The 27,178-nt window shown below is 42.9% G+C and overlaps 1 protein-coding gene across 6 annotated transcripts in view; it reads right to left on the reverse strand.

Annotated features, from left to right (window-relative positions):
* MGAT4A (alpha-1,3-mannosyl-glycoprotein 4-beta-N-acetylglucosaminyltransferase A) overlaps positions 1-26,512 on the reverse strand; it is a 144,391-nt gene extending 117,879 nt beyond the window's left edge. For 3 of the 6 annotated variants that reach the window (XM_050931782.1, XM_050931792.1, XM_050931761.1), the window contains exons 1-2: positions 25,904-26,125; positions 20,414-20,740 (exon numbers count right to left, since the gene is read on the reverse strand). In XM_050931782.1, the coding sequence (XP_050787739.1) occupies positions 20,414-20,507 (94 nt within the window). In that variant the 5' untranslated portion in view covers positions 20,508-20,740; positions 25,904-26,125. Of the gene's footprint in view, positions 1-20,413; positions 20,741-25,903; positions 26,129-26,375 lie in introns of those variants that run through there. The other 3 variants (XM_050931772.1, XM_050931799.1, XM_050931810.1) reach the window with 3 other exon arrangements.
* Positions 26,513-27,178: the final 666 nt, after the last annotated feature.

A 27,178-nucleotide genomic window follows, 5' to 3' on the forward strand; every position in this document is an offset into this window, starting at 1 on the left:
TCCTACTCATCACAAGGGAGTGGATTTTTCAAACCCAGATTAAAAAAGGAAAGAATTTTAACATCTACTTTACTTTTTGCACTTTAAATCATCTTGGCCAATAAATACAATCCACTCACTCTTGGTTTAGTTTGTTTTCCACCTCCACCCTACTTTCTGGTTTGCATGCATTAGCGCAGTGCTGAAATGTCTGAGCTGAAAACTTTGGAGCTTGATTTTACAAGGTGCTAACCACTTCAACTCCCATTATAAGGGAATATTTAAAAGAAAACAAAAATCATTTTCACTGAATCTTTTAAAATTGCTTGAATAAAAACATTCCTTTTAATAAGAGTTGGTTAAACATCTCTATTACAAACTCCAAATTTTAGGCTTGAACTATATGAAAACATTCCTAAAAACTGTCCCAACAGAGATTCTATTTAATCATGAAACAAAGGAATAGAAATAGAGTATAAAAATAGGATATGCCCTCACAATCTGTACAATTTTCCTGTAGAATTCTAAAATGATTAGAGTCACAATTTCATTGACACAGAAGATAAGAAAATTAATGGAAACATGAAATGGCTTGATTTATCATATATACTGAGCTAGGAACTAATGAGTGTCACTCTGAAAGTTCATACAGATTTGGCAGACTTTTCATATTTTATTCGTAAAAAGACAACACACAGACTTGAATTTGTTAATCATTTTCCTTGACATCTTTAATTCAATATACTAAAAAAAATTTGATTGTCAGTCAAAATAGAAATATGACAAGTTGTTTCCAAATATTAGATAAACAAAAAAGATTTTCTAGAAGATTAGACCTTGTTCAAATTGCACCCTTGACTTGATTTTCTTGCTGTCTAACTGAAGCTGTTGCGTCTGACTGTGAAGGACATATAGAAAGTAAGTTCACACACTGATCACTCTTCAACAATAATTTAAGGACCCAAATTAAACAAGTTCATAGGGAAGTTCTGCTTTCAGGAACAGATGCAAAAATGTAGCAGTCAGGTTTTCAATTAACACACAAAAACCAAAGTAATCGCTCAAGCAGGGTGGTAAAAATTCTAAGACTCAAATCCAAATTTAGGAACATGTCCTTGACTCAAAATCCTTCTGCAGTGACCTCAAAAATTCTTTCACAGAGGATTTCCTGACCCAAGTCAAGCAGCATTTTAAAAAAGCAACAGGCAAGTAGCTTCCTTTTACAACACTGAAATCTTAAATTGCACTTTTCATCCATAGATCACAAATCACTTAAAGAAAAATGAGTATTATCATCCTCATTTTCAATTGAAGGCACAGCTCCCACCTGAGGTGCAGATTTGGTTCTGCCCACTAGTTTCAAGGCAAATGGAAACCCCACAATAGAACTGTGTGGACACACAAAAGAATTCTCAGTTACAATCAATTCCAAGAGTAGTTTCTCCATTATAATTACTCATAGAATTGGCAACTGAATCAAAATGTAATCATGAAGCATGTTATAGTTTACACAATTTCTAATTGTTTTTTGAGGTTTACTTTGCACAGGAAGCTGCCAGTCCAACACTTAGTTATCACTTGTAGAAGGAAGTAGGAAGTGTTTTTCAGATAGTGAGTTGCACTTATATCCTGCTTATGCCTGAAATGAAGATTAATATGCACTAAAGGTATTTAAAATATGTTCTCAAAAAAGGAACATTCTATGAAATGAGGAGACCCTAGTTACCTGCCAAATAAGGAAAAAAGTAACAGCAAGCTACTTGTTATTTTACTCCCAAATTCTGATAATTTAATTATTTAAATACTGTACTATTCTCATTTACATCAGGGTCCAATCAACAGGGTACTTTTTTTAAAGATTCTTTTATATATTGCAAACCCTGTTTACTGAGGCTAAATACAGGACACACAGACACACTAAGACACTGAACAACTGATAATTGTGAGCAACAAATCCTCCTGAACCAAAGATGAAAAAACAGTTTACCTGGAGTGCAGACAGGACAAAACCTTGATCAGCACCAATCGGTAAAAAGCCAAATCTTCACCATAATTCTTGCAATTTCGTCTCACTGCTGACAATTAATGTCACTAAAGGTTCTGTTTCATAGGTCTGATTTACATCAGAAAATTAGATCAACCCAGCTATGTCTCTCAGGGGTGTGAAAAATCCACCCCCCTGGGCAACATATCAAGTATCAGAGGGGTAGCTGTGTTAGTCTGGATCTGTAAAAGCAGCAGAGTCCTGTGGCACTTTATAGACTAACAGACATTTTGGAGCATGAGCTTTCGTGGGTGAAAACCCACTTCATCGGATGCATGTCATGCCGCTTTTACTGAGCAACATAGTTAAGCCAACCTAAGTCCCAATGTAGACAGTGCTAGGCTGATGGAAGAAATCTTCTGCTGACCTAGCTACAGCCTCTCAAGGAGGTGGATTACCTATGCTGATGGGAAAACCCCTCCCATCAGTGTAGGCAGTGTCTATACTGAAACACTACAGCGGAACAGCTGCAGCTATGCCACTATAGTGTTTCAATTGTAGACAAGCCCTAACACCCCATCCATACTTGGGAGGGCCAATGAACATTAAAGCATTTGAAGTGATCTCTGCATTAAGATTTGGAAGGTTTAAAAAAAAAAAGCGTGACTTGTAACTTACCTTTATATTATAGCAGAAATTTGATCGGATAGCTGTGAAACTGTTATAGTGTTTAAAGCAGCCTAACACTAATAATGGCACAGTTGCACATCTATTTAAGAGTGTTTGTTTTTTACAGCTGGATAGAATAAATGGGAACAGGTTTTAATCTCTTCCGATGTGACTGATTTCCTATGTACCATTACATATTCATAGTACAAAACAGAAAGGACATAAATTTAGAAAGCTTGCTATTTTTTTTAAATTATAAACCTCAAGGCCTCACGCTCTTCTCTATCTCCTAATGAGAGAGGTGGTGGGCCAACCATTTATAGGACATATCACTGTATGAAAACAAAGCATCAGAAAATCCAGACTATTAAGGAGTTCATGTCAAGGGAAGCATATGGTTCTCTCTATGCCTCAGCTACAGCTGTTAAGGGTAATTAAGTACATGTTTTGTGTGGAAATAATTCTTGCAGCTTAAATGCTGCCAATTATTTCTTTATTTCATTGTAGCTTGGGTTTCTTTTTTTTTCCATTTTTAAAAAGTCTCATTTGATTTTTTTCATCTCACTACTAATTTAACCAGCATTCGTACTTGTTGCTCAATGGACTGTGCTGTCATGTGTTCCTATGTACTAACAAATTCTTCAACTTCATTGTTCAAGTCCTGGTTATTTGGTTTGTCCTTCGGTCTCAATATCAAGAAGTGAGATGCCAACACAGTCAACATCATCTTGACAGGATGAGATAGTGATACAAAAAATTTCTCATATTCCGAAGTCATATGTTGAACGAGTTCCACAGTAAGCACCCAACACTTAAAATACCTTTGATCCTCACTGAGATCAGCAAGAATTAAGAGGTTCCACATAATTCATTTCTTCCCTCCCCCCTCGGCAAAAAAAAAGACTAAGACACAGGAAATTGTGCTAGTTTCTGCTACAGTTAGTGTAATCTATTGGAAAAGATATCATTTTCAATCACAGAAATAAAACAGACCCCATCCATAATTTAACAGATGAACGGAATTTTTGCATTTTTAACTATATGCATCAAAAAAGTCACACTGAAAATCACGGTTTCTTACAATTTGGAACACATTTAATAGATCTTTCTTTTGATCACTATTATCACATCTCATACACGTGTATTCAGCTTATTAGCATAATTTAAGATAGATATTTTAGCAAAATTTAATTCATTTTAAAACCAAACACAATGAACAGAAACACAGCAGTGCTTAAAAAATACACACTGATTTCATTCAAAATAGTCATAATGCACAAATAAAATTATTCCAATTAATTTTCTGAGCAGGGTAAAGAAGTTATTTTACAGTACAATAAGGAATCAAGGTATTTTTTATTTTTCATTAGTTTGTAGGGTTTTTAACTACTTGAAGCATAGAATCTTGCATATAGTGCCTTTCATCCCAAAGGAATGGATATTCCTAATGTAATAAAGTTACATTTTAGGAATTAGACTTCTGCTAAGTTAATTCTTTTACAATTCCACTGGACATGCATTGTTCAAAGATTACTAATACTTCCCAATATAAAAAAAAACAGTTACCTATCTCTCATAACTGCTGTTCTTTGAGATGTGCTGTTCATACCCATTGCAAGTAGATGTGCCCGTGCCACATGCACAGTCATTGAAAGGTTTTCCCCTAGCAGTGCACATTGGGTCAGCTCTGAAACCCTCTGGAGTTACGCCTTCATGGCTGTGTATATAGGTCCCTGCCGACCTGCCACCTCTTCATCCACCACCACTCCTCCTTGCCGGAGTATTTCAACAGAGATGTAGGCAGGTAGGTCTTGGAATGGACATGAACAACATCTCAAAGAACAACAGTTACGAGAGGTAGGCAACTTTTTTCTTCTTTGAGTGCTTGCTCATGTCAATTACAAGCAGGTGACTCCCAAGCAGTCCCGAGGAGGAGGATTTCACTTAGTCACAGACTGCATCACCGCTCTGCCAAACGCAACATCGTCTCTAGCCTGCTGTGTAATGGCATAGTGTGACAAAGGTGTGGATCGATGACCACGTTGCTGCCCTGCAGATGTCTTGAATGGGAACCGGTGCCAGGAACCCTGCCGAGGTGTCATAAACAGATAGCTAAGGGTTAACGTCTCTTTCACCTGGAAAGAAGTATCTGAAGCACCTGACCAGAGGACCAATCAGGAAACAGGATTTTTTCAACTCTGGGTGGAGGGAAGTTTGTGTGTGAGTCCTTTGTCCTTGGTTTTCTGCCTGCACTCTCTCGGCTATGAGGGGATTTCTATTTCCTGCTTTCTAATCTTCTGTTTCCAAGTTGTGAGTACAGAGATCATAAAAACAATAGGGGTTATTGGTTTTTTCTTTTGTATTTACATGTCTATAGTTGCTGGAGTGCTTTGAATTGTATTCTTTTTGAATAAGGCTGTTTATTCATATTTCTTTTAAGCAATTGACCCTGTATTTGTCACCTTAATACAGAGAGACCATTTTTATGTATTTTTCTTTTTTATATAAAGCTTTCTTTTTAAGACCTGTTGGAGTTTTTCTTTAGTGGGGAACTCCAGGGAATTGAGTCTGCAGCTCACCAGGGAATTGGTGGGAGGAAGAAGTCAGGGGGACATCTGTGTGTGTTAGATTTACTAGCCTGACTTTGCATTCCCTCTGGATGAAGAGGGAAGTGCTTGTGTTTCCAGGACTGGAAATAGAGAGGGTGGACTCCCTCTGTTTAGATTCACAGAGTTTGCTTCTGTGTCTCTCTCCAGGAACACCTGGAGGGGGGAAGGGAAAAGGATTATTTCCCTTTGTTGTGAGACTCAAGGGATTTGGGTCTTGGGGTCCCCAGGGAAGGTTTTTGGGGGGACCAGAGTGCCCCAAAACACTCTAATTTTTTGGGTGGTGGCAGCAGTACCAGGTCCAAGCTGGTAACTAAGCTTGGAGGTTTTCATGCTAACCCTCATATTTTGAACGCTAAGGTCCAAATCTGGGACTAGGTTTATAACACGAGGAAGCCTGCGATCTTGTGTAGTACACTGCTATTGCTGGGACAGTTATATTTGCTAGGTCATAGCACGTCCTGATACAGGCCGTGATCTATGAAAAGATCCTTTGGGATGACACTGGAAGCCCCCTTATCCACTCAGCAATTGCAATGAAGAGCTGTGTTGATTTTCAATACTGCTTTATCTGCTCAATGTAAAAAGCTAACACTCGTCTGACATCCAGGGAATCCATTGCTGGTTACAAGCATGCGGCTTAGGAAAGAACACTGGAAGAAATATGTCCTGATTCGTGTGGAATTGCAAAACTATCTTTGGGAAGAAAGTTAGGTATGGCCACAACTGTACCTTGTCCTTATAAAAAAAAGGAGTATAAGGGGGCTCGGAGATCAAGGCCTTAAGCTCAGACACCTCCCATGGCTAAAGTTATTGCCACCAGGAATGCCACTTTCCAGGAAAGGTAGAAGAGGGAGTTTGTTGCTAAGGGCTCACAAAGAGGGCCCATCAGCCTTGAGAGCACCAGGTTGAGATCCCATGGGGTCTTACATGAGGGTACAGACTATCTAGTTCCTTGAGGAAGCGGCCGACCATGGGGTTAGCAAACACTGACCAGTCAGCAGAACTGGGATGGAAAGCAGAGATGCCAGCCAGGAGCACCTTTATTGACGATTCCGCCAAGCCTTGCTGTTTCAGGTGCAGAGAACAGTCCAGGATAAAAGGAATTGACTGTAATAGAGGGGTGTCCTCTTGCAGTGACCAAATCGAGAACCTCTTCCACTTAGCCAAATAAGTGACTCGAATGGACAGTTTCCTGCTGCCAAGGAGAACCTCCCTAATGGAGTCTGAGCATGTGAGCTCCCAAGGGTTTAGCCACAGGGTTTCCATGCCATGAGGTGGAGCGTCTCTAGATTAAGATACTGGAGGTGGCCATGGTCCTGCGTGATCAAGTCCAGGACGAGGGGCAGTGCTATAGGTGTGTCCACTGACAGGTCTAGAAGTATGGTGAACCAGTGATGTGGCCATGCCGGTACTATCAAGATCATTGATGCTCCCTCTCTTTGGACTTTCAGCAGGACCTTGTGCATGAGCGGAAAGGGTGGGAATGAATACAGCAGGTGCCCTTTCCAAGGGGGGAGAAAGGCGTCTGTGAGTGAGCACAGACTGTGATTCAGGAAGGAACAAAACTGCTGAGACTTCCTGTTGTGCTATGTTACAAACAAGTCTATCTGGGGAAATCCTCACCTTTGGAAAATGTTGATCATGACATCCAGATAGAGGGACCACTTGTGGTTGTGGAAGGACCTGCTGAGATGATCAGCCAGTTCATTTCAAGAGACCGGAAGGTACAATCCTCCAGATGTATCAAGTGGGCAATGTACAAGTCCCACAGCTTGAGGGCTTCCTGGCACAGGGGAGAGGAGTGAGCACTACCCTGTCTGTTTATATAGAACATCACTTGTACTGTCTGTCAGTATGAATACACACATCTACCATCCAGATGGGTGTGACATATCTGGCAAGCAAAGTGAACTGCAAGTAACTCCCTGACATTAATATGCATGGAAAGTTCTGCTTGGGACCAGAGACTTTGAGTCCTGAGTCTTCCTAGGTGCACCCCACGACCCATTGCCGATGCATCCGTTACTAGAGACAGCGAGGGTTGGGGCACGGAGAAGGCTGCTACTGCACACACCACTTGTGTGTCGAGCCACCACAGGAGGGGCTTGATAACTGGAGGAGTGTGACCAAATTGTCTAGGTAGTCTCAATTCGGCCTGTATACAAAAGCGAGTGAAACCTGAAGGGGTCGGAGCCTTAGACTAGCGTGCTGTACTACATATGTACAAGTGGCCATATGGCCAAGCAGCTTCAGCCAATTCTGTGGTGTAGTTGTGGGGTATGGCCTCTATGATGGCGCCCATGGTGAAAACACATTTCCGGAAGGAATGCCCTGGCGTGCCTGGAGTCTAGGAGAGCTCCGAAGAACTCTATGAGTAAGGGTTAGGGATGATTTCGCCACTTCCAGTATCAGGCTGACCCTGCCTAATGTCGCCCAAACCAGGCTCACATGGTCCTCCACTTGGGCCCTGAAATGGCCCTTGATTAGCCAGTTGTCTAGGTATGGGAATACTTGTACCTGGCTCCTTTTGCGGGAAGATGACTACAACAGACATGCACTTGGTGAATGCTCAAGGGGCTGCCAAGAGGCTGAAGGGGAGAACCTAAACTGATAGTGGGTGTTGTTGACCAGGAAGTGGAGAAACCATCTGTGGAACAGGACTATGGACATGTAGAAGTACGCATCCTTCAAGTCAAGGATGGCGTACCAGTCCCCTGGATCCAGGGAGGGGATAAAAGAAGCGAGGGAGACCATGCGGAACTTCAACTTCTTCATGAATCGGTTGAGGTTTCGCAGACCTAAATAAGTCTGAGCCCACTCTGGCCTTCGGAATTAGGAAATAGTGGGAATAGAACCCTCTGAATTCTAAAGGGACTTTCTCTACCACCCCAATTTGTAGGAGCATTTGCACCTCCTGCATGAGAAGTTGCTCATAGGAAGGGTCCCTGAACAGGGACAGGGAAGGTGGGAGGAAACAGAATTGGAGAGAATATCCCATTTCTACCATGCTCAAGACCCATTGGTCTGAGGTCATTTGTGCCCAGGTATGCTAGAAATGGGATAGATTTGCGGAGGGAGTGGAAGGATCTGGGATCTGGACTGGTGCACTGCCCCCAGGCGCACCCTCAAAATTTTGGCTTGGGAGCTGAGAGCAGCCTCACTGAATCCTGGTCCTGGTTAGAGGAGGACTGAGAAGGTCTCCACCTATTACTCCTGCCCCATTTCCTGCTATAGTCCTGTCTTAGGGGAGCAGGGTAGAAGTGAGGGGTAGACTGCAGTTTAAAATGTTTCCTCTGTGGGGCTGATGTATGAAGCCCCAGAAACTTCAGTGTTGCCTGTGAATCTTTAAGGCTATGGAGCTTAGAATCTGTTTGCCCCGAGAAAAGCCCTGAGCCACTGAAAGACAAGTCTTGAATTGTATACAGAACTTCATGCGGAAGTCCCAACGCCTGAAGCCATGAGCTCCTTCTCATAGCAATGGCTAAGGAAATAATTGGAGATATACCAATCTCCTAGAACTGGAAGGGACCTCGAAAGATCATTGAGTCCAGCCCCCTGCCTTCACTAGCAGGACCAATTTTTGCCCCAGATCCCTAAGTGGCCCCCTCAAGGACTGAACTCACAACTCTGGGTTTAGCAGGCCAATGCTCAAACCATTGAGCTATCCCTCCCCCCATAGTCTGGGCTGCTGAGTCTGCAGAATCCAGGGAGGCCTGTAAGGAGGTCCTCGCAACGACCTTGCCTTCCTCAAGGACAGCAGCAAACTCCGAATGAGAATCAGCCAGAAGCAGCTCCTTGAATTTGGACGTGTTCCAGGAGTTAAAGTTGTAGTGGCTGCAGACCACTTGCTCATTGACAATGCAAAGCTAGAGACCCCCAGTAGAATACACTTTCCTACTGAAGAGATAAAGCTTCTTTGCCTCCTTGGACTTGGGAGTTGGTTCTGGTTGCCCCTGCCTTTCCTTTTTTTGTTGGCAGTCGCACCAACCAATGTGCCCGGCTGACAGTGAGTGAAAAGGTACTCATACCCTTTTGAAGGCACAAAATACTGCTACTTCATCCTTTGGCTGTGGGGAGGAAGGAGAGGCAGGCATTTGTCACAACACTTTAGTAGTGTTCTGAATGGTCTTAATGAGAGATAAAGCTACCCTCGAGGGACCTTCAGGCACCAGAATGTCGACCATGGGGTCTGTCCTGCTATTCCTTCTGAGTAATTCCTGGTGGGCTCTGTTGTCCACAGCCAGCAGCGTGGTAGATGTGCCTGCCACTGCCTCATCAAGGCAGGAGGAGGAGGATGCCCACGGGGGCACTGAGTCCTCCTGTCCCTCCAGCTCACAGAAATCCCCCTGCACAGATGGGCCTTGTGCGGTGCTGGCTTCTGGAACTGTTCCGGCCCCTGCTGCGGCCTGGGTGCCCATCTCATGGCCTCGAGGAGGTTCCTGAGCTACAGAGGATGATGGAGGACCATGTGCCTTTGATACAACCGACCTGATCTGGACCCTTGGTGGTAGGCCCACAGGGTCCAGAAGGGCCATTGAGCTGGCACCTGCCACTGCAGTGGCCACGGCATCGTAGGCAATGTCTGCCCTTCCTCCTGTCTGGTGCGGTGCAGAGAATGGCGCCAGCTCTTCCTAGAGGAGTACAACTCTGCCTCCAAGTTAGATGAAGACTCCAACCTCAGTGACCAAGGCGGTGCGGAGCAAGATAGTGTCAGGGAGCAGCGCCACATAATCACTGGCTTCCCTTTAAAAGGCACAGCGCCTCTTTGCTGCACCTGTGCAGGGGACTGCGCTGTCATCGCTATAAGGTCTCTGGCTGCCTCAAAGGTGTCCGGAATGGAAGGAAGGTCCAACTCCTCCAACTGACTCCCGCACTGGGGATTCCACAAGAGACGGACTCGACAGACCTCCCTATGAGGCTGGAATTGATGGTGCCAGCTGCACTGGAGAAGGGCACCCCAGTGCAGTATGGACCCTGCTAGCGTCTCCTTGCTCCACTGCTCTAGTGGGAGAGCAACCTGTGTTGGTCTTCTTGTGCGGCGCCAGAAATCCAAGCAGTGCCGTGCACTCACACCAAAAGAAGTCTTCAGTGCTGGGGAGTGGCGGTGTTGAGGGTCTCTGGAGGCCAAGTCCTTTCTTGCCGCCACATCCTCTCTTACTGAGGCCAGCACACTCTGCACCGAAGTGCTGAGCTTGCAGTCGGACACCGCCTTTGTCAGCTGAGGACGAAAGGCTGACTCCATGAGGAACAATTTTAGCCTAAAGTCTCTTTTCCTTCTTAGTCCTTGGGTGGAGGCCTTTGTAGATTGTGTACTTCTCAGTCTGATGAGCTTCCCCGGAAAACACTTCAAGCAGGAGTCGCGTGAGACTCCCTTTGGCATAGGCTTCAGACAGGACTCTCCAGAGAACGAGACATGCCCCGGTCCCTGGGAGGGGGAGACCGTGGTTGTGGGGGGTGGAAACTCCCAACTAAAACTTATCTTAACTAACTGTGAATTAATGAAAACTAACTAATCCCAAGTTTAACAATTTACAGATACAACAAGGGAAAGTCCACTGGGGATCGCTTGCCATAGCAAGAGAAGAGAGCTGCTCCAACAACCATCACTAGCGGTAAGAAGGAACTGAAGAAGTGACACGTCATCAGGGATTGTACACTGTAATAAAAATATATTATTTGTGTATGAGTGTGTCACAAATAAAACATTGGGGAGGTGCCATTAAAAATAAACTTTCTCCAAGTTGTTCTTTATTTGAAACAAAGGGTCTGTATATGGGCGTGAGGGAGATTACCATAGCCAGGAACTAGCTCTTCTGTTTCAGGAACATCAGTCCAAGTGAAGCTATGCATTCTCTGTTGACAGGCCCTTTTTGTGCTGCCCATGGTGTTGGCACCATCAGATCATAGGACCCACTTACTTTTTGCAGACTCCAGCGGGCACCCACCAGTGTGAAGTGCCAGGCTTTGTGCACCGCGATGTCTGGCTGCTGGCATGGCTCCTGATATGATCCACTGACTGGATTGGTTGCAGTGGCCGTTCCACTGGCGGAGGTTGGACCAGCCCCAGTGCACTGACAAAGACACACCCAAAACCACACTAACATACATGCACCTCCTGCAGGGACTGGCCCGCACAGCTACCAAGGCAGCAGTTGCTGTGTCCTACTTGCTGGGAGAGGGTGTGGGTGGGTATGTCTACACAGCAATTAAACCTGGCTGCCCTCTTTTCCGGACTGGGGCTCATTGTGGGGCTGTGTTTGTTCTAGCTGAACCTCAAGCTCTGAGACCCCCAATGGGGGAGGGACTCAGAGCCCAAATGTCTACACAGTAATGTTACAGCCCCAGCCCACTGAGTCATGCCAGCAGACCATTTAATTTCAGTGTAGACAGCTCAGTGGGGCTGAAGTGGAGGCTTCTGGGTAGGAACTACCAGGGAAGGGAGGCAAAAATTTGGAGCATTGCCATCTGACTTCCTCCCCAAGCAGCTATCGGCTGCTCGTGGGAAACAGGGCCACCTAACTGGGGCAGTTGTTAGGAACAGCAGGAGGATGCTTGGGGCTGGGGGTATGGGAGGGGTTATGGGTGGAGGAGCAGGCTCTGGGCTGGGGTCAGAAATGAGGGAAAATGAAGTTAAATACTAGAAATGGCAATACAACTAACTCTTCAATTTTTATTATCTAAGATGAGTGAAATGCAAAAAAAAAATTAGAATTAATGGCAAAAATGCATTTTTCAATTTTAAAAACTTAATGTATTTGTAAAGCAGCTAGTTTAATACCTATGTAGCCTGATTCTCCACTGCCTTGTACACTGTATAGTTATCTGTAAAATGCTGCCGAATCACAATGCAAGAATCAGGTCTGTGAATTTTGACTGGATAGTGTCCCTTTACAAAAAGGTCTACAGAGTAAAGTTAGTGAGGGCATCGCTCAGATTTTGACAGCCTATCCATGCAGCCATTGCAGCACAAATATCAGCAGAGATGACAATAATGTTGCATCCGGAACTTAAAAGTTTGTGGGGAGAAGGAAATGAAATTTATATTTTGATTTTTTCATATGAAGTAACCAACGTCAGCCAGAGCACGTGCCCTGGGGATCAGTGACCACCTGACTGCTCCCTAGAAAGTGCCACACACCTAGTGGTCCACAGGAGCACCAAATCGTGCATGTGTACAGGCAATCGAGATTCCCTCTGAAGTCCTGTTACCTGACTTCAGCCCTCAAGGCTCCAGGAGACTCCGGTGCCAGGGCTGTGAACAAGCTCACATCGCTCGTGCCCTGCAAAACCCAGTAGCAGCCACAGGCTCCCCATGGGCACCCACGGGCCAGAGAGCAGCTGCAGTTGCTGCTCCCCAGGTGGTACAACAGCTCTGCTGCCCAGCTCTCCCTGGCTTCTGGGGGATGGTGACACTGGGGTGTGGCTCCGGGAGGGCATTCAAGTGCAGGACAGTGTTCCAAGTGGGGCAGAGGCTTGGAGCACAAGAGGGGTTTGAGGTGCTAGCTCTGGCTAGTACGGTTTGTGAGGGCTCAAGAAGGCTGCTGCTGTTTAAGGCAGCTTCTTAAACAGCAGCCGCACCGGCACTGCCCCAGCATTTCCCGGGAATGGAGGAAGCTGGCTGTGGTACCCCACTTTCACGCCCGTCCCAGATTCCCAGCCCTAGGAGCTGTGGAGCCAGCACTCGGGGTGGCACCTGCAGGCTGGGGCAGTGAGTGGAGCCCCCCAAGTCAGTCTCTATGCCTAGGAGCAGGACATGCCAGGGCAGTCGCTTCCCCAGAGCCAAGCATAGAGCCTGCCTCAGCACCACTGCCCCAGCGACCAAACACACACTGCTAGCCCCCTCCTTGACCAGATGATCCAGTCAAAAAAACAGACACCTAGCAACCCTACAGTGACCTACGGCATGACCTTCAACTTCTAATAATCTCTCTCACTGTTCATTCAGAAAACTCAAAATAAAACATATGATAATATTGATTAATCTAGGGATATTAAGTAGTGACAACATTGTATTACCTTAGAAATCTGGATTTTGCATTCCAGAAACAGTTTGTACAAGATTACAATCTGATTATATTCATTTAGAACATTTCAAGCTTCAAAGCTGTGCTATGGTACGATCTTATGAGGAAAAGGACTTGGACTACCTATTAAGCATTTTGGAAAGTAAGTGTGAAATCCCAGGCTGTACAAATCTTCCCGGGATACTATCAGAAGGTAATTTCCAAGATGCACGATAGCTATGAAAACCAGCCTGGAAGGAGAGAGAGAGTGTCCAGGTGGCCTTTGTGGTCACAATAGAGAAAGACTTCAAGGCAGACTGAACAAGTCTGTTCACTACACTATTTTGTTTCAGAGGAAAACCACCAAGCACTTATTTTTTCCACAGATTCTTTCTATGAAAGTGTTTTCTTCTGCAATAAGTGTACACATGTTCCTGTTCCTATTTTTACACCTCTGTGGTTGTGTTTAATTTAACCCATACATTTATTACTTCTACCAGCACTCAAAGCTATCTTTTTATTCCCCCTTAAATTATGCCTAATGATTCACAGTTTATATGGGATTTAGGACAAAAGCCATCTCTGTGCCTGATCCTGAACCTGTGTGTGCTACCATAATTTAAATGTTAAATATAACAATTACCCATGATAACACATTACTCTTTTACATGTAGTAATAGACGGACCAGGAGAACCACTGTTGTCCTGAGAAATTTACAGAAAAGATGAATATTTGCTGAATGTAAAACTGAATTACCCTCAAGAGGAAACCCTAATCACTGGTTACAGTTTTGTCTATAAGGCACCATCTGTGACACCACATGTTTCCCCTCTGAATAAGTTGACTAATATGTTCTGGCACTTTGGACATACAAAATGATGTACTTGCATTACGATATTAACTGAAAACTTACATGTTTGTGAGTGGCCCCAAATTCCTAGACAGCAAGACTGGTCATATAGTAACAATACTTCTCTTCCAAAAAAATACCAAAATATTGTCAAATGTTAATTAAGCTTCAAGCCACTTCAGGTGAAGGGAGGCCAAGAGTGATTTGTCTAAAGAAGCATTAGACGTTTGTGGCTAAGTAATGCACTCATCCTTTCGTGAATGCATGCCAACATCCCAAACACAATTTCTACTGAATTGCAGTCTACTGTTCAAACTCTTGAATGTCTCACTAGCACCAACAGGATAAACCCTTAAATTAGGTTATTGCCTAATATGTGTACATCAGACTGTAACTAATCACAATGAAAATAATAAAAGGTGATTATTAATAATTTGTTTTTCCTCAGTCTACCCGATGAGTTTCTTAAAATTACAAGACATCTGAAATTAGAGACATATGAATCTTTTTTAGTTGAAGCACACAGTAATAAAAAAATCAAATCTTTGGAATAGCAAACCAAACTATTTTTCTTACAGGAAAACCAATGTGTATGCGTGCACACAAACAAACCAGTTCCTCAAATCAATTGAATATCATTCATATTCCCTCTCAGTTACCAGCAGGATGGATAAAAATTAATGATGTAAAAATAAAAAATAAATAAATAAATTTAGGATTTTGTTTTTTTAAATTTAAATTGGATTTTTTTTTGATAAAATGCTTTTGAGGAAAAAACCTATCTAAAGATAGTTTTAAATAAGATACATTATAGCTCAAATATATCTCACCATAGAATAGGGATGATAAATTCTAATTCTATAGTATGAGACAATAGATTCATGTAATGTTTAAGAAAAAGTTTTGTAAATGAGTTCCAATAGTTTATGGACTAGGGACCCACACTTACGGGGTTCCAGGGGCTTCTGTATAGATTATTTAGTTAATCTTTCTATCACCCAATGGGACTCAGTGCTCAGTCTAGAAGATACCATCACAGATGCTTAGTTTTGCAGTTCTCAAACTGTGGATTTGTGTCTCCAGAGATGCTTGTAAACAGCAAAAATGTTTTAAAATAAAATAAATATATAGAGGTGTGAAATAACATCTCAACCCTATTGTCCCTCTGCAAATTTGTGTACATAGAGTCAATCCCTTACCTCTCTCTAAAAGTGCAAAGTTTCAAAAAGTTCAATGAACAGAAGATTGTTGAGGGCGGAATAGATCTGGACAAGGAGAAGAAGTCTGGAGATAAATGTGAGAAGGGAGGGACAGGCAGTAGAAACAAAAAGTGAAACTGTTTGAGCAGCATATTCCAGAAGTCTTAAGGTCTTTCTGAGTGTAGCCTTCATTGATTTGAGATCTACCATACCATTCTCTCACTACAAGGGAAAACCTATAATGGCAGCAGGCCATAAGAGAGACCCAGTTTGGAAATATTTTCATGAAGTTCCTCTACCTGTGGGTAAGACAGGCATGCGTGCAAAATGCAAACAGTGCAACAAAGAAATGCAAGGCCTGGTTGCCTGAATGAAACATCATCACGAGATGTGTTCCTTCTCAGGAGGAAACTGCACTGAAGATGATGAAAGGAACATGTCTGAACATGCAGGATCTTCAGGTTGGTAAACTTTTTTATTTCATACTTCTTCCTTGAGGACTGCCTGTCTTCCTTCTGGACTATTCTTGAATTCTCATGTTTGAGCAAAAAAATATAGTTGTTACTCTATGGTACTATCATTTTAGATGCAGTTGTGATAAAAAATAACTAGCTGAAATAGGCAGATCTTCCTTTTACAATTTCACCTTTAAAGTAGTACTGAGTGTCAGTGAATGCAATGAGTGATACCAAATGAGCAGTATTGTAATAATAATTAAATAACTGCATTGACTTATTTTGTTTAGGAGAATCTATCCTCAACATAAAGGATTCTGAAGACTATGCACCTTCAAGATCACCATCTTTTTCTATAGTTTCAGAGTTATCTGCCAATTATAGTGTTTCAGTCACATCACGTATGTCACATAGCCACAATATATCACCTGTAGCAAAAAGAAAAAAAATAACTCCATCATCCAGAAACAATTATAGATAAGTTTGTGATAAGAACCAACAGATTACAAAAAAATATAATTAATGAAAAAACTGACCAGTTTGTTTATGCAACAAACTCTCCTTTTCATAGACTGAGAATCCACACTTCATTAACATGGTTCAGTCACTAAGACCAGGATACAGTCCCTCCAAGAGAGCAGATGTTGCAGGCAAATTGCTGGATGAAGTGTATGAAAGAGCAGTTGAGCAGAGTGCAAAAGGTCTGGAGGATAAAACTGTTAACCTGAGTCTTGACGGGTGGAGCAATGTCCGCAATGATCCTGCTGTATGTGCTTGTGTGACAATAGAAGAAGGGAATGTCTTCCTTACAGAAACAACTGATACATTAGGAAATGGACAGATGCAATGTTTACAAGAAGTAGCACTAAAAGCTATAACAAACTGAAAAAAATTTCAAATGTCTAGTACGCAGCTTGATCACAGACAATGCTGCAAATGTATCCAAGATCAGAAGAAATTTAGAAGAGAGTCCCAAGCTAATAAAATATGGTTGCAGTGTTCATTTGATGCATCTCCTAGCCAAAGACTTTTGTGTTCCAGAAATAAAGGCTAATGTTGTTGAAATTGCAAAATACTTCCGTAACAACCACTTTGCAGCAGCTGCTCTGAAAAAAGTGGGAGGAACCAAGCTAACTCTCCCACAAGATGTGCAATGGAACTCAGCAGCGGACTGTTTTGAGCACTATATCAAGAACTGGCCTAATCTGACGACGGTTTGTGAACAAAATTGTGAAAAAATAGATGGCACTCTGACAGCCAAAGTCCTCAACACTGGGCTTAAGAGAAAATGTTAAACACATGCTGAGTAACCTGAAGCCTATTTCTGTAGTCTTGAACAAAATACAGGGAAATAGCTGTTTTATTGCAGACTCTGTTGAAATCTGGAAGGCACTGAGTGAGATCTTAAAAAGAGAAATATCCAATGACAGAGTTAAATTACAAGCATTAAAAAACTAATGGGCCCCACACTATAAGAAAGATGTGGAAAAACTGGAAAGAGTCCAGTGGAGGGCAACAAAAATTATTAGGGGGCTGGAGCACATCACTTATGAGGAGAGGCTGAGGGAACTGGAATTATTTAGTCTGCAGAAGAAAAGAATGAGGGGAAATTTGATAGTTGCTTTCAACTACCTGAAAGGGGGTTCCAAAGAGGATGGATCTAGACTGCTCTCAGTGGCACCAGGTGCAGAACAAGGAGTAATGGTCTCAAGTTGCAGCGGGGGAGGTTTAGGTTGGGTATTAGGAAACACTATTTCACTAGGAGGTTGGTGAAGCACTGGAATGGGTTACCTAGGGAAGTGGTGGAATCTCCTTCCTTAGAGATTTTTAAGGTCTGGCTTGACAAAGCCCTGGCTGGGATGATTTACTTGGGGATTGGTCCTGCTTTGAGAAGGAGATTGGACTAGATGATCTCCTGAGGTCCCTTCCAACCCTGATCTTCTATGACAAGCACTATCTCCAGCTAATTTTCTTACAAATATTCTCAATACTCAGTATCAGAGTTAAACCTTAACTGCTGAAGAAGAGGAGTTGGCTATGACATGGACATCCAGCAAACATCCCTCCATAATGCCAACTCTAATAAACTTCAGAGCTAAGGGTGAATAATTCAAGAAATACATGTTTGCTGATGATGATTTAAAGAAAGTCATACCAGTGAACTAGTGGAAGTAACTTAAGCACTTGATTCAGAGACTGTTGAAGTGATAATCTCACTTTTAACAGCAGTAGCTTCTTCTGCCGCTGTAGAAAGAATATTTTCTTCCTTTAGACTAGTTCATTCAAAATTGAGAAATGGTTTGAGACCTGAAAAAGTAGAAAAGCTTGTTTTTATTTTCCAGATTATGAACAAACAGGAAAACGAAGGTGAAGACAACCGAGTTAGCAGTAGAAGCCAATATTTTAAAGTTTTCATGTTAAAAACAATTTTAACAAAAACAAACCTGATTTAAAAAAACTTCAATGTTTAACTAAATTCAAATGCTTGTTTTGTTAAAATATGTTTGCTGTTGAAGAAAAAAATCCACAATACATAATATTGTTGTTTTAATTTAAAAAAATAATTTAAGTATCTGTTTGGTGATGTTCTCCTCCTATTACAGCATGGCAAGAAAATCCTCCAAATACTAATGATTAGCCTGTTGAATTGGAGATAGTTCACCTCCAAATGACTTCATAAATATCTGCTTCAAATTCCCTTGGGTAAACGAAATAACCAAACAATCATTCATTTTCTGATATAGCTGTAAAACTAATCTGAAAAGTTTTCAAAATAAATCTCTTTTAAAATGTAGTGTGTACCTTCTAAAAATGAAACCTACATCTCTGAGTTGTTGGTTGTTATAACCTTAATACATATTCTTCACAAGAATGCACTTTTATATAGAAATCCATGGTTAAATTGAGTCTTCCTGACTAGTGATTTAAATCAAATCCACCCTGACTAAAAGTCCACAGATATGTATCAAGGTATTTATAAACAAAGACACTGTCATCAGAATTTGCAGAAGCAGCATGATGTGATATCTTTGCCCAAGCTGTATAGCATAAAACTTTTATTAGAAAGAGTACATGTATTTTATAAGTCAAGATGCAAAATTCAACATTTCTGGTACAATTTTAATATCTTTCTGTTTTCGTTGTTTGTCAAATTTAGATTTATATTGCCCAGTTAAAACAAATTTACAGTATCATGACCTCAAGAATCCAGCCATTTCATTGATGTTTATGTTCAGCAGCCAAGCCCATTGACCAACTGTTATAAAACAGATTACAGGACACAGCATCTGTTTCTCCTACAAATGCCCAATGAAGAGAAATTAGCCAACCTGCAACACAGCCTGTATGTTTCTTCCAAAGGCTTTGTTCTTCTTTCTTCTCAAAGATTTTTTTTAAAAAAGACTCTGGCTTTCTCTGTAACAGATGGGATTCCTGGCAAGTCTTGGCTTGCTTTCCTCTAAGTCAATGCTTCAGTGGTGCAGGATCAGGATCAGAACCCCAAAACAGCACTCTCTTAGCATAGAGGTTCCCAGCCATTTTTTTTTTTTTTTGGGTAAAAAACCATGTCCCACCTTAGCATTTTTTAAGTTTATTTTATTTTTAAAAGCTTGGATCCCACGCCCATCCTTACAATGCAAGTAGACTGACACCTAGTGTTCTGTATGTGTGTGTTCATGAACTACTAGGCAAATTACTCAAAATGCAAGTCAAATGGTGCTATAAAAACATCCCTACCTGTTTACAAAGCGTCAGATAAGGGGCGCTGGAAGGATGACAAAAGTGCCAAATCACAATGCCACTCACTCAAATTTAATCTGGCTGTCCCTCCACAAAATCTGAGAGAGAGAGAGGCATTGTGATCTGGTAATTGCCCACCCATTCGTGGCACTTTTACTCTTAGACTCACTGTACTGCCACCGCCACCAACCCCCTGTTCCTCCGGAAAGTTTGATGCACTCACATCCCCCATTGAGAAAGTCTGTCTAAGCAGGGGTAATTAGAGCAAAATTCTTCATTTTAAAGTGACTTGAGATAACAGTAATTACAATACTCAAACATATCAGTTTTGTAAAAATCTAATATACAGAATTCACTAATTTCTTATTTACATTATTAGAAAGGGAATATTTCATATAAACAGGTCAAACTGAAAATTTTTTACATTTTCCTCAAAAGGAAAGACAGAAGGGAGAAAAATCTCTCAAAAGATGTTGAGTGGTAGTTTGCTGTTTCAATCACCAAATCAATAGGAAAAAATAGTATGTGGCACCAAAAAGTAATGTTTATATTCTCCAGCCTGGCGCACTGGGCAACAGTCACAGGAAAAATTAGAGAAGAGCATCTGTTTCTCCTGCAAATGTGCAATGGCGATACTGCCTAAAATAGCCATTTTCCATCAAGAAAGAAAAAAGTCTTGTTTATCTCCACAGAAATATGTTTTCAAACAAAAACAATAGGCATCCCTCCAGGTTGATTTTCTGACTGCAAGAACAGATGCATATTACTCATCAAGGTAATATTCTTGAGCAGCAGTAGTCAACATTCAGTTTACAGCTTACAAGCATTAAAAAAAGCATTTAAAAAAAACAGCATATGTTGCATCATTCACTTCTCCTTCACGGATAGCTAGAGTTCAATTTCTTTTCAGAAAATATTTGTCTTACCTTTGCCATTTTGCCATGCAGTGTACCAGGACAAACTGAGAAAAGAAGTGATGAAAAATAACACGGTGGCCACAGTTCCATTTCGGAGCCTCATCTCATTTCAACATCACACTTGTTTATATTGTACTTGCGATTTGGATTGATCAGTTTTATTTGTACTGAAGTCAGTTTATTCCACCATTAGCGTCACTTGACCTACAGGAATGAGAGATGTAGTTCTCTCATTTCAAAAGCTCTGTAAAACCAGTCCAGCAGTCACATCGCTTCGAACTTTTACTCGAATCACTCATTAGCCTTCATAAAGTAAACTTCTTTATGCTTCTACTCCTGTTTACAAAGGGAACACAATTGATCAGTTAGAGGCACAAAAATATATTCATAAACAGTCTCATCTCTATATCAAAACACATAATAGAAACAGTATTAGGACTATGACGCTCTTTACTAAAGAGGACAGTCAAGTATGGCACAAGCTGATTAATTCTCCTTTCCTGTCACCCATTTTTGGGATACTTTCTTCAAACCTGAATACTACCTGACATACTAATTTGTCCTTTTCATTAAAGTTTTGTTTTTGAAAAGACACAATTAACACAGGTTTTGTTTGTATGCTACAAATATCCATAATATTAGTATTTGTTACAGCAGTACCAAATGGCCCAAACAGGACCAAGCCTCACCGTTCAATGTGCTGCATACTAGAATCACAGAAGATTAACTCTTCAAGAAAAGACCTATATAGTCCAAGGCCTCAATCCTGTGATTCACTGCACATAAGTAACAGTGGTGCACTTGCACAGAGCATCACTGAAATCAACAAGACTATGCAGGCACAGTAGTGCACCTGTGAACAGTGAACTGAAGGATCAAAGCTCTAAATTAGCATTTCCAGAGTCACAGTATTTTAGTTAACTGCTCCAGACCCAATATAGTACGCACAGGAACCCAAAACACTGTTAGTTGGATGCACAGAAGACAATATGCTAGATTCAATTCTACACAGGTCTGTGCAGTACAAGAAATTGGGTGGTCCAGTAGTTTCCAACTTTCTTTCAACCACAGCTATAGCTCTGGCATGGGTTACAGCAAGGCCTCAGAGCTCCTTCAACTACACCAGCTGGCAGCAGTCCCCAAGGAATCATCTGAGAATACTACACTCTGGCCACCACTACCCTTCACACCAGGGGGTAGTGTCGGAGATAGCTATGCCAGTATTGCCCAGCCAATAGCTCAATTTACTGGAAAATTCTAAGTATTCAGCCTTTTTGGACTACCTGAGCAGATCAGAGTTCCCAAAACAGGCCACTGTCTGGTTTCTGGGATTTTTTTTTTATTTTATTTTATTTTTTTTTAAGTACCAGAGAAATCTGAAGGACTTTCCTCATACTAGATAACACAACTATGAAATGGCATAACATGAAGCCTAAGTACCTGATATTGTTTCTTTAAGATACTGCCAGCTTTTCTATTTCAAATTCCATCTGACAGAAGTGTGTTACTCAGCTGGTGAGAATTTCTTTGAGTTCAAATGTTCCAGTTCAGAATTGATAATTTATTTCTCATTCAAATAGGTCATCACTTAAGAGCAAAAGGAAAAATCTTTTTTCTATACTGGCACCTAAAGACTCCAATCAACTGGGGCCTCACTGCGTTAACAGCTGTAAAAACACATAGTAACAGAAGAAAAGAGGGTAACAGTTATGGGAGCACGTGATTACGCAGACTAGCACTGAGCACAACTTTCAGGTTACAAGTCTTTTCTTAAGATATAAAAAAATATTAATATCAGACACCTTCCCAACCCTTTCCACTTGGTAATTTACCATTAGTATAATGGCTGTAGTGACCCTTGAGGGAATTTAAGAAGAGTTGGGCAGGTGCTTTACATATTAGTTTGGAGAGGGCATTCCACATGTAAGGAGCATCATGAAGGTACTTGTGGGAGAAGTGGACAAAGATGCAATAAAGGCTGACACTGAAAGAGCACCTGGGACAATGCAATAAGATATAAGAATAGATAAATAGGAAGAGCAGAGTTGTAAAGAAAGAACTGGAATACTTGTGGCACCTTAGAGACTAACAATTTATTTGAGCATAAGCTTTCATGAAAGTTGTGAAGGACATTTAAGGTAGACAAGAAGATTGAATTTGATGTGAAGCAAGAGAGAGGGAGAACCAGTGGAGAGATTCAGAGAGAGGACTGATATGGTTTGAATTATAGGTCAGGAAAAATTAATTTAGCACCCCCATTTTGAACAGTCTGAGGGAGATGAGATGGACATAAGGAAGGTCAAAGAGTAAGTTGCAGTAGTCTAGTTGGAAGATGAAGGCCTAAATGAGAGTTAAAGTAGTACGGATAGAGAGAGAGAGAGAAAAGATCTTGGAAGTGTTAAGGGAAAAAAAGCAGTGAGATTTTTATATGGCCTGTATATGTACGATTGAAAAGATGGAGGAACCTAAAATGATTCTCAGATGACAGGCCTAATTGACTGGGAGATTAATGTTGTCAACAATGCTGACAGTAACAGCATTAGGTTGACTTTAAAGAGCTATTATGGTGATCTGCGGTAACATCTAGAGGTCCCAATCAGGACTGGGATCCCACTGTTCTGTACAAACACATAAGACAGTCATTGCCCAAAGAGTTTTTATAAGACAAGGCATGATATATGAATGTCTCAAACAACCAGCAGAAAGGAGAAGGAAGAAAATAAGCCACAGTAATATGTGCAAAACTAGATGTTTCCAAATGAAGTAAGTAGTATTGTGGGTTTCGGTCGGTTGGTTTTGCTCTTATGCCACTCTTCCCAACCCCCGCCCGCTCCTTCTTTCCATCTATAATCTAGTTAACATTATTTAGGGGTACAGTAACTCCTCACTTAACGTCGTCCCGGTTAATGTTGTTTCGTTGTCACGTTGCTGATCAATTAGAGAACATGCTCATTTAAAATTGCACAGTGCTCCCTTATAACGTTGGTTGGCACCCACCTGCTTCGTCCAGTGCTTGCAGAAAGAACAGCCCATGCATCTGACGAAGTGGGTATTCACCCATGAAAGCTCATGCTCCCATACATCTGTTAGTCTATAAGGTGCCACAGGATTCTTTGCTGCTTTTACAGATCCAGACTAACACGGCTACCCCTCTGATACTTGACAGCCCATTGGAGTTAGCTGGTGAGGGCTTGGAACCAGGGTGGACCAACAGTCCCCTGCATCAGCTCCCCTAAGTTCCCTGTGCAGCAGCCACCCATCAGGCTATCAATTCAGGTGGCCCTCCCGCACTGCCGTGTGCTGCTCCTGCCCTCTGCCTTGGAGCTGTTCCCAGGAGCCTCCCACTTGCCATGCATGGCAGGAGTGGAAAGAGGAGTGCTAATGTCAGAGTGTCCCCCTCCCCCTATACCCCATCTTCACAGAGCAGGGGGAGGGACACGAGAGGTCTCAGGACAGAGGGAGCTTGCTAGCAGCAGTTGCTGTCTCAACTTGCTGATCTACATAAAAAGGCAATGTACTTAGAGTGGGGTCAGCGTACCTAAAAGGGTAATGCGCGTCTCTCTCTCACAAGAACATGGTGCATGTCTGTCTCTCTCTCTCACACACACACACGCACCATGACCACCACCCAGCACTTTGGAAAGTGGAGGGAGCGGTGCCCTCCAATGGGATAGTGTGGGTTCATCTAGGGTGACCAGACAACAAATGTGAAAAATCAGGGTAGGGGGTAATAGACATCTATATAAGAAAAAGCCCCAAATATCAGGGCTGTCCCTATAAAATTTGGGACATCTGGTCACCCTAGGTTCATCAGCTCTTCAATTTCCAAGGTTTGCAGCCACTGCCATGCTCTCCTCCCTCTATTTGTACTGCCTTGTCGAGTGTCAGGCTACATTAACAATGTGTTAACCCTTGAGGGCTCAGCCGAGTGCTAGTTCATCATTTAGCAGTAAAACATTCCCTAGGAAATATCTGACTCCACTACCTCAACCAAGCTTCACAATCATCATTGCTGTGTACAGTATTAAATTGTTTAAAACTTATACTGTGTATATAGATATATAGTCTTTTGTCTGGTGAAAAAAATTCCCCTGGAACCCAACCCTCCCATTTACATTAATTCTTATGGGGAAATTGGATAAGTTTAACATCGTTTCGCTTAAAGAAACATTTTTCAGGAATATACCTACAATGTTAAACAAGGCGTTACTGTACTACACTGCATCAGAGACTGTACATTCTAAGACCTTATCAATACTAGAAAGGTTGCACCAATTTAACTAAAATTTTTAATTGATCTTGTTAACCCAGTGCATGCCCCAATGTTGATGTACTTAAACCATTTAACCTTCAGCTATCTATTTAGTTTACAATAATTGCTTAAATTACTAAAGTAATTTAGCAAATAAAACTGATCTAAATGAGGGGTCAACCAGTTGAAATATATTTATATTATACGGTTTCTACCAATTTATCTAGATGTATTTAGTTAAACTTGTGAAACTTCTCCAGTATAGAGATGGCCTAGGCTTCCCCACTATGGATGATGTGACTAAAGGCCTGACTCTGCAAGATGTTTAAGGCAATGGCGGTTGAGAACCCCCAACATCTTTCATCCCTATCTTACTGAATCAAATAATTATTTAATATCTACATACTTGCAGACACCTTTGGTCAACAGACATTAAGTAGTTTCAAATGTGTGCCAAAACCTGATGTGTGTTAATGACCCAATCCTGCAGTCCAACTATGCATATGCATAAGTCTCTGTAGGATCAGGACCCAAAGAACCTTGTGGTTCTGAGGAACCCTTAACACACATTGGAGCACAAGTACCTAGAAAACAGAATTCACAATAGCCAAAAAAACCACACACCTTTAAAAAGCTGTTTTAATATACAAAAAGAAAAATTATAAAGAGAAAAATAAATGCATACACACTCATTACAGCCTTTTTTAAACCCTTCCTTTCATTAGAGCATTTTTCTGTATTTAAGGTTAGGAGAATGAGCGTAAGCACAAGACCAGGAACCAAAACCAAATTCATTCTAATCTCATTTGACACTGACTACAAGCAGGAACTTCTCTACTACAGTTTCCTCCTGTAGTAAATATGAGGGTTCTAGCAGTGCATCTACTTCATAGGATGGCTGAGAGGGTTAGAGGTAACATTTGTAAGTCACTTTGAAGAAAGTCTCATGTAGATCACGCTCAACAATATAAATACTATAACCACTGAGCATTAGCAGGGTGCTCAAGACTGATAAATAATGTAACTATCGTAACAACTTTAGCAGAAATGAAAAGCAATTCAGAGATAATCAAAGAGTCAAGGCCAGACCACCCTGCTGTGCCTGGGGCTGTCCAGCACACAGGCTTGGCAGGACGAAACACCCCGTGTAATTCCTAGAACACAGGACAAATTAAGGCTGGAGTATGACCCCTGCTCCCCTGAACGGTCTCGCTCGCATCTGTTTACTGGTGTCGTTTCTCTCTTACCATCACCCCTTGATTTTCTTTACAGCTACATCCCTTGGCCCCGGTATCCCGCAGCGCCGGGGGGCAGCGGAGCTCGCGGACCTGCCAATCGCCCCCACGAGTCCCGGGCTGCGCGGGCGCCGACTGGGCTGCTTCGGCAGCAGCGAGAAATAACCGTCGCCTCATTCCGCGGGGAGGGGGCAGCCCCCGCGGGGAGGAGCTTCCGGAGATACGGTCCCTGCTCCGGGGGCGGCGGGGGGAAGTGATGGGCCGGGGCACTGGCCAGGGAGACCCCGCTTGGGACCCCCACGCGCCGCGCTCGCGGCACAGCCGGGCGGGGGTCCCGGCCCCCGAGGTAACGGTCTGGGACGGGCAGGGTTCGCCGGCGGCTCTGCCCAGAGGAACCAGCCCGGAGCCCCCGCAGCGGGGCCCCCACCTGCCCTCCACGAGGCCCCGGGCTGAGGAGGGGGCGTGTCCCGGCCGCCGCGCTCACCTGGGTCCAGGCTCCCGCACTGGGGGTGAGGAGCCGCCACTACTCGCGCTTCCTCGCCGGCAGGGGCTGAGGCGGCTCCTAACGAGGCGCGAGCTCCTCAGCCCGCACCGCCTCCACCCGGTCCATAGAGCGGCGGCTGCTCCATCCGCCCACTGCGCGGAGAGCCCGCCCGCTGCAGCTCGTCGGGCTGCCCATTGGCCAAATGGTCCTCCGCGGCAGGCCAACCGCCAACTTGCCGAGAGACGCACTCTCATTGGCTCAGCCTCCTGTCAATCTCGCTTCTGGAGCTATAAATAAATCTCGCGGGCCTGAGCTTGTGTGGTGCAGTGCTTGGGGTGGGACTATCTAGTAGGTGGCTTGCTGGGGCGTGCTAGATACGCCGCCTTTGAAAGGAGGCAGCTGCCATCCAGTTCGGCCTGCGCGCGGGGATCGCTCCGCTTGTGGCAGCCTCAGGGTGTCCCAGTCTCCTGGGGCCAGGTGTGGAAAAGCTCGCTCTGTTGTGGTGCTCGCATAGGTGCCTGGAGCTCTCTGGGGGTGTATCTCATAGGCTAACTGGGGCCCTGTCTGCACCTGCAATCAGATATTGTGGGTTCCAAGATGGCTTAATAGAAAAGGGGGTGGGGAAAGAGTGTTGTCCCTGCAGAGCTGTGGATTTTCAGATTCCAAAAACAGGCCCTTCTTCACTTGAGCTAAAGAACAACGCTGTTGCTTCACACTAGTATGTAGGGTCACTGCATTTTAGGTTCCCCAAAAGAAGACACTGCTGGGGGGGAGGAGTGAAAAGTGGGGGGTTTTGGAGGGGG

This window comes from Gopherus flavomarginatus, chromosome 1 (assembly GCF_025201925.1).
Source record: "Gopherus flavomarginatus isolate rGopFla2 chromosome 1, rGopFla2.mat.asm, whole genome shotgun sequence".
NCBI lineage: Eukaryota > Metazoa > Chordata > Testudines > Testudinidae > Gopherus > Gopherus flavomarginatus.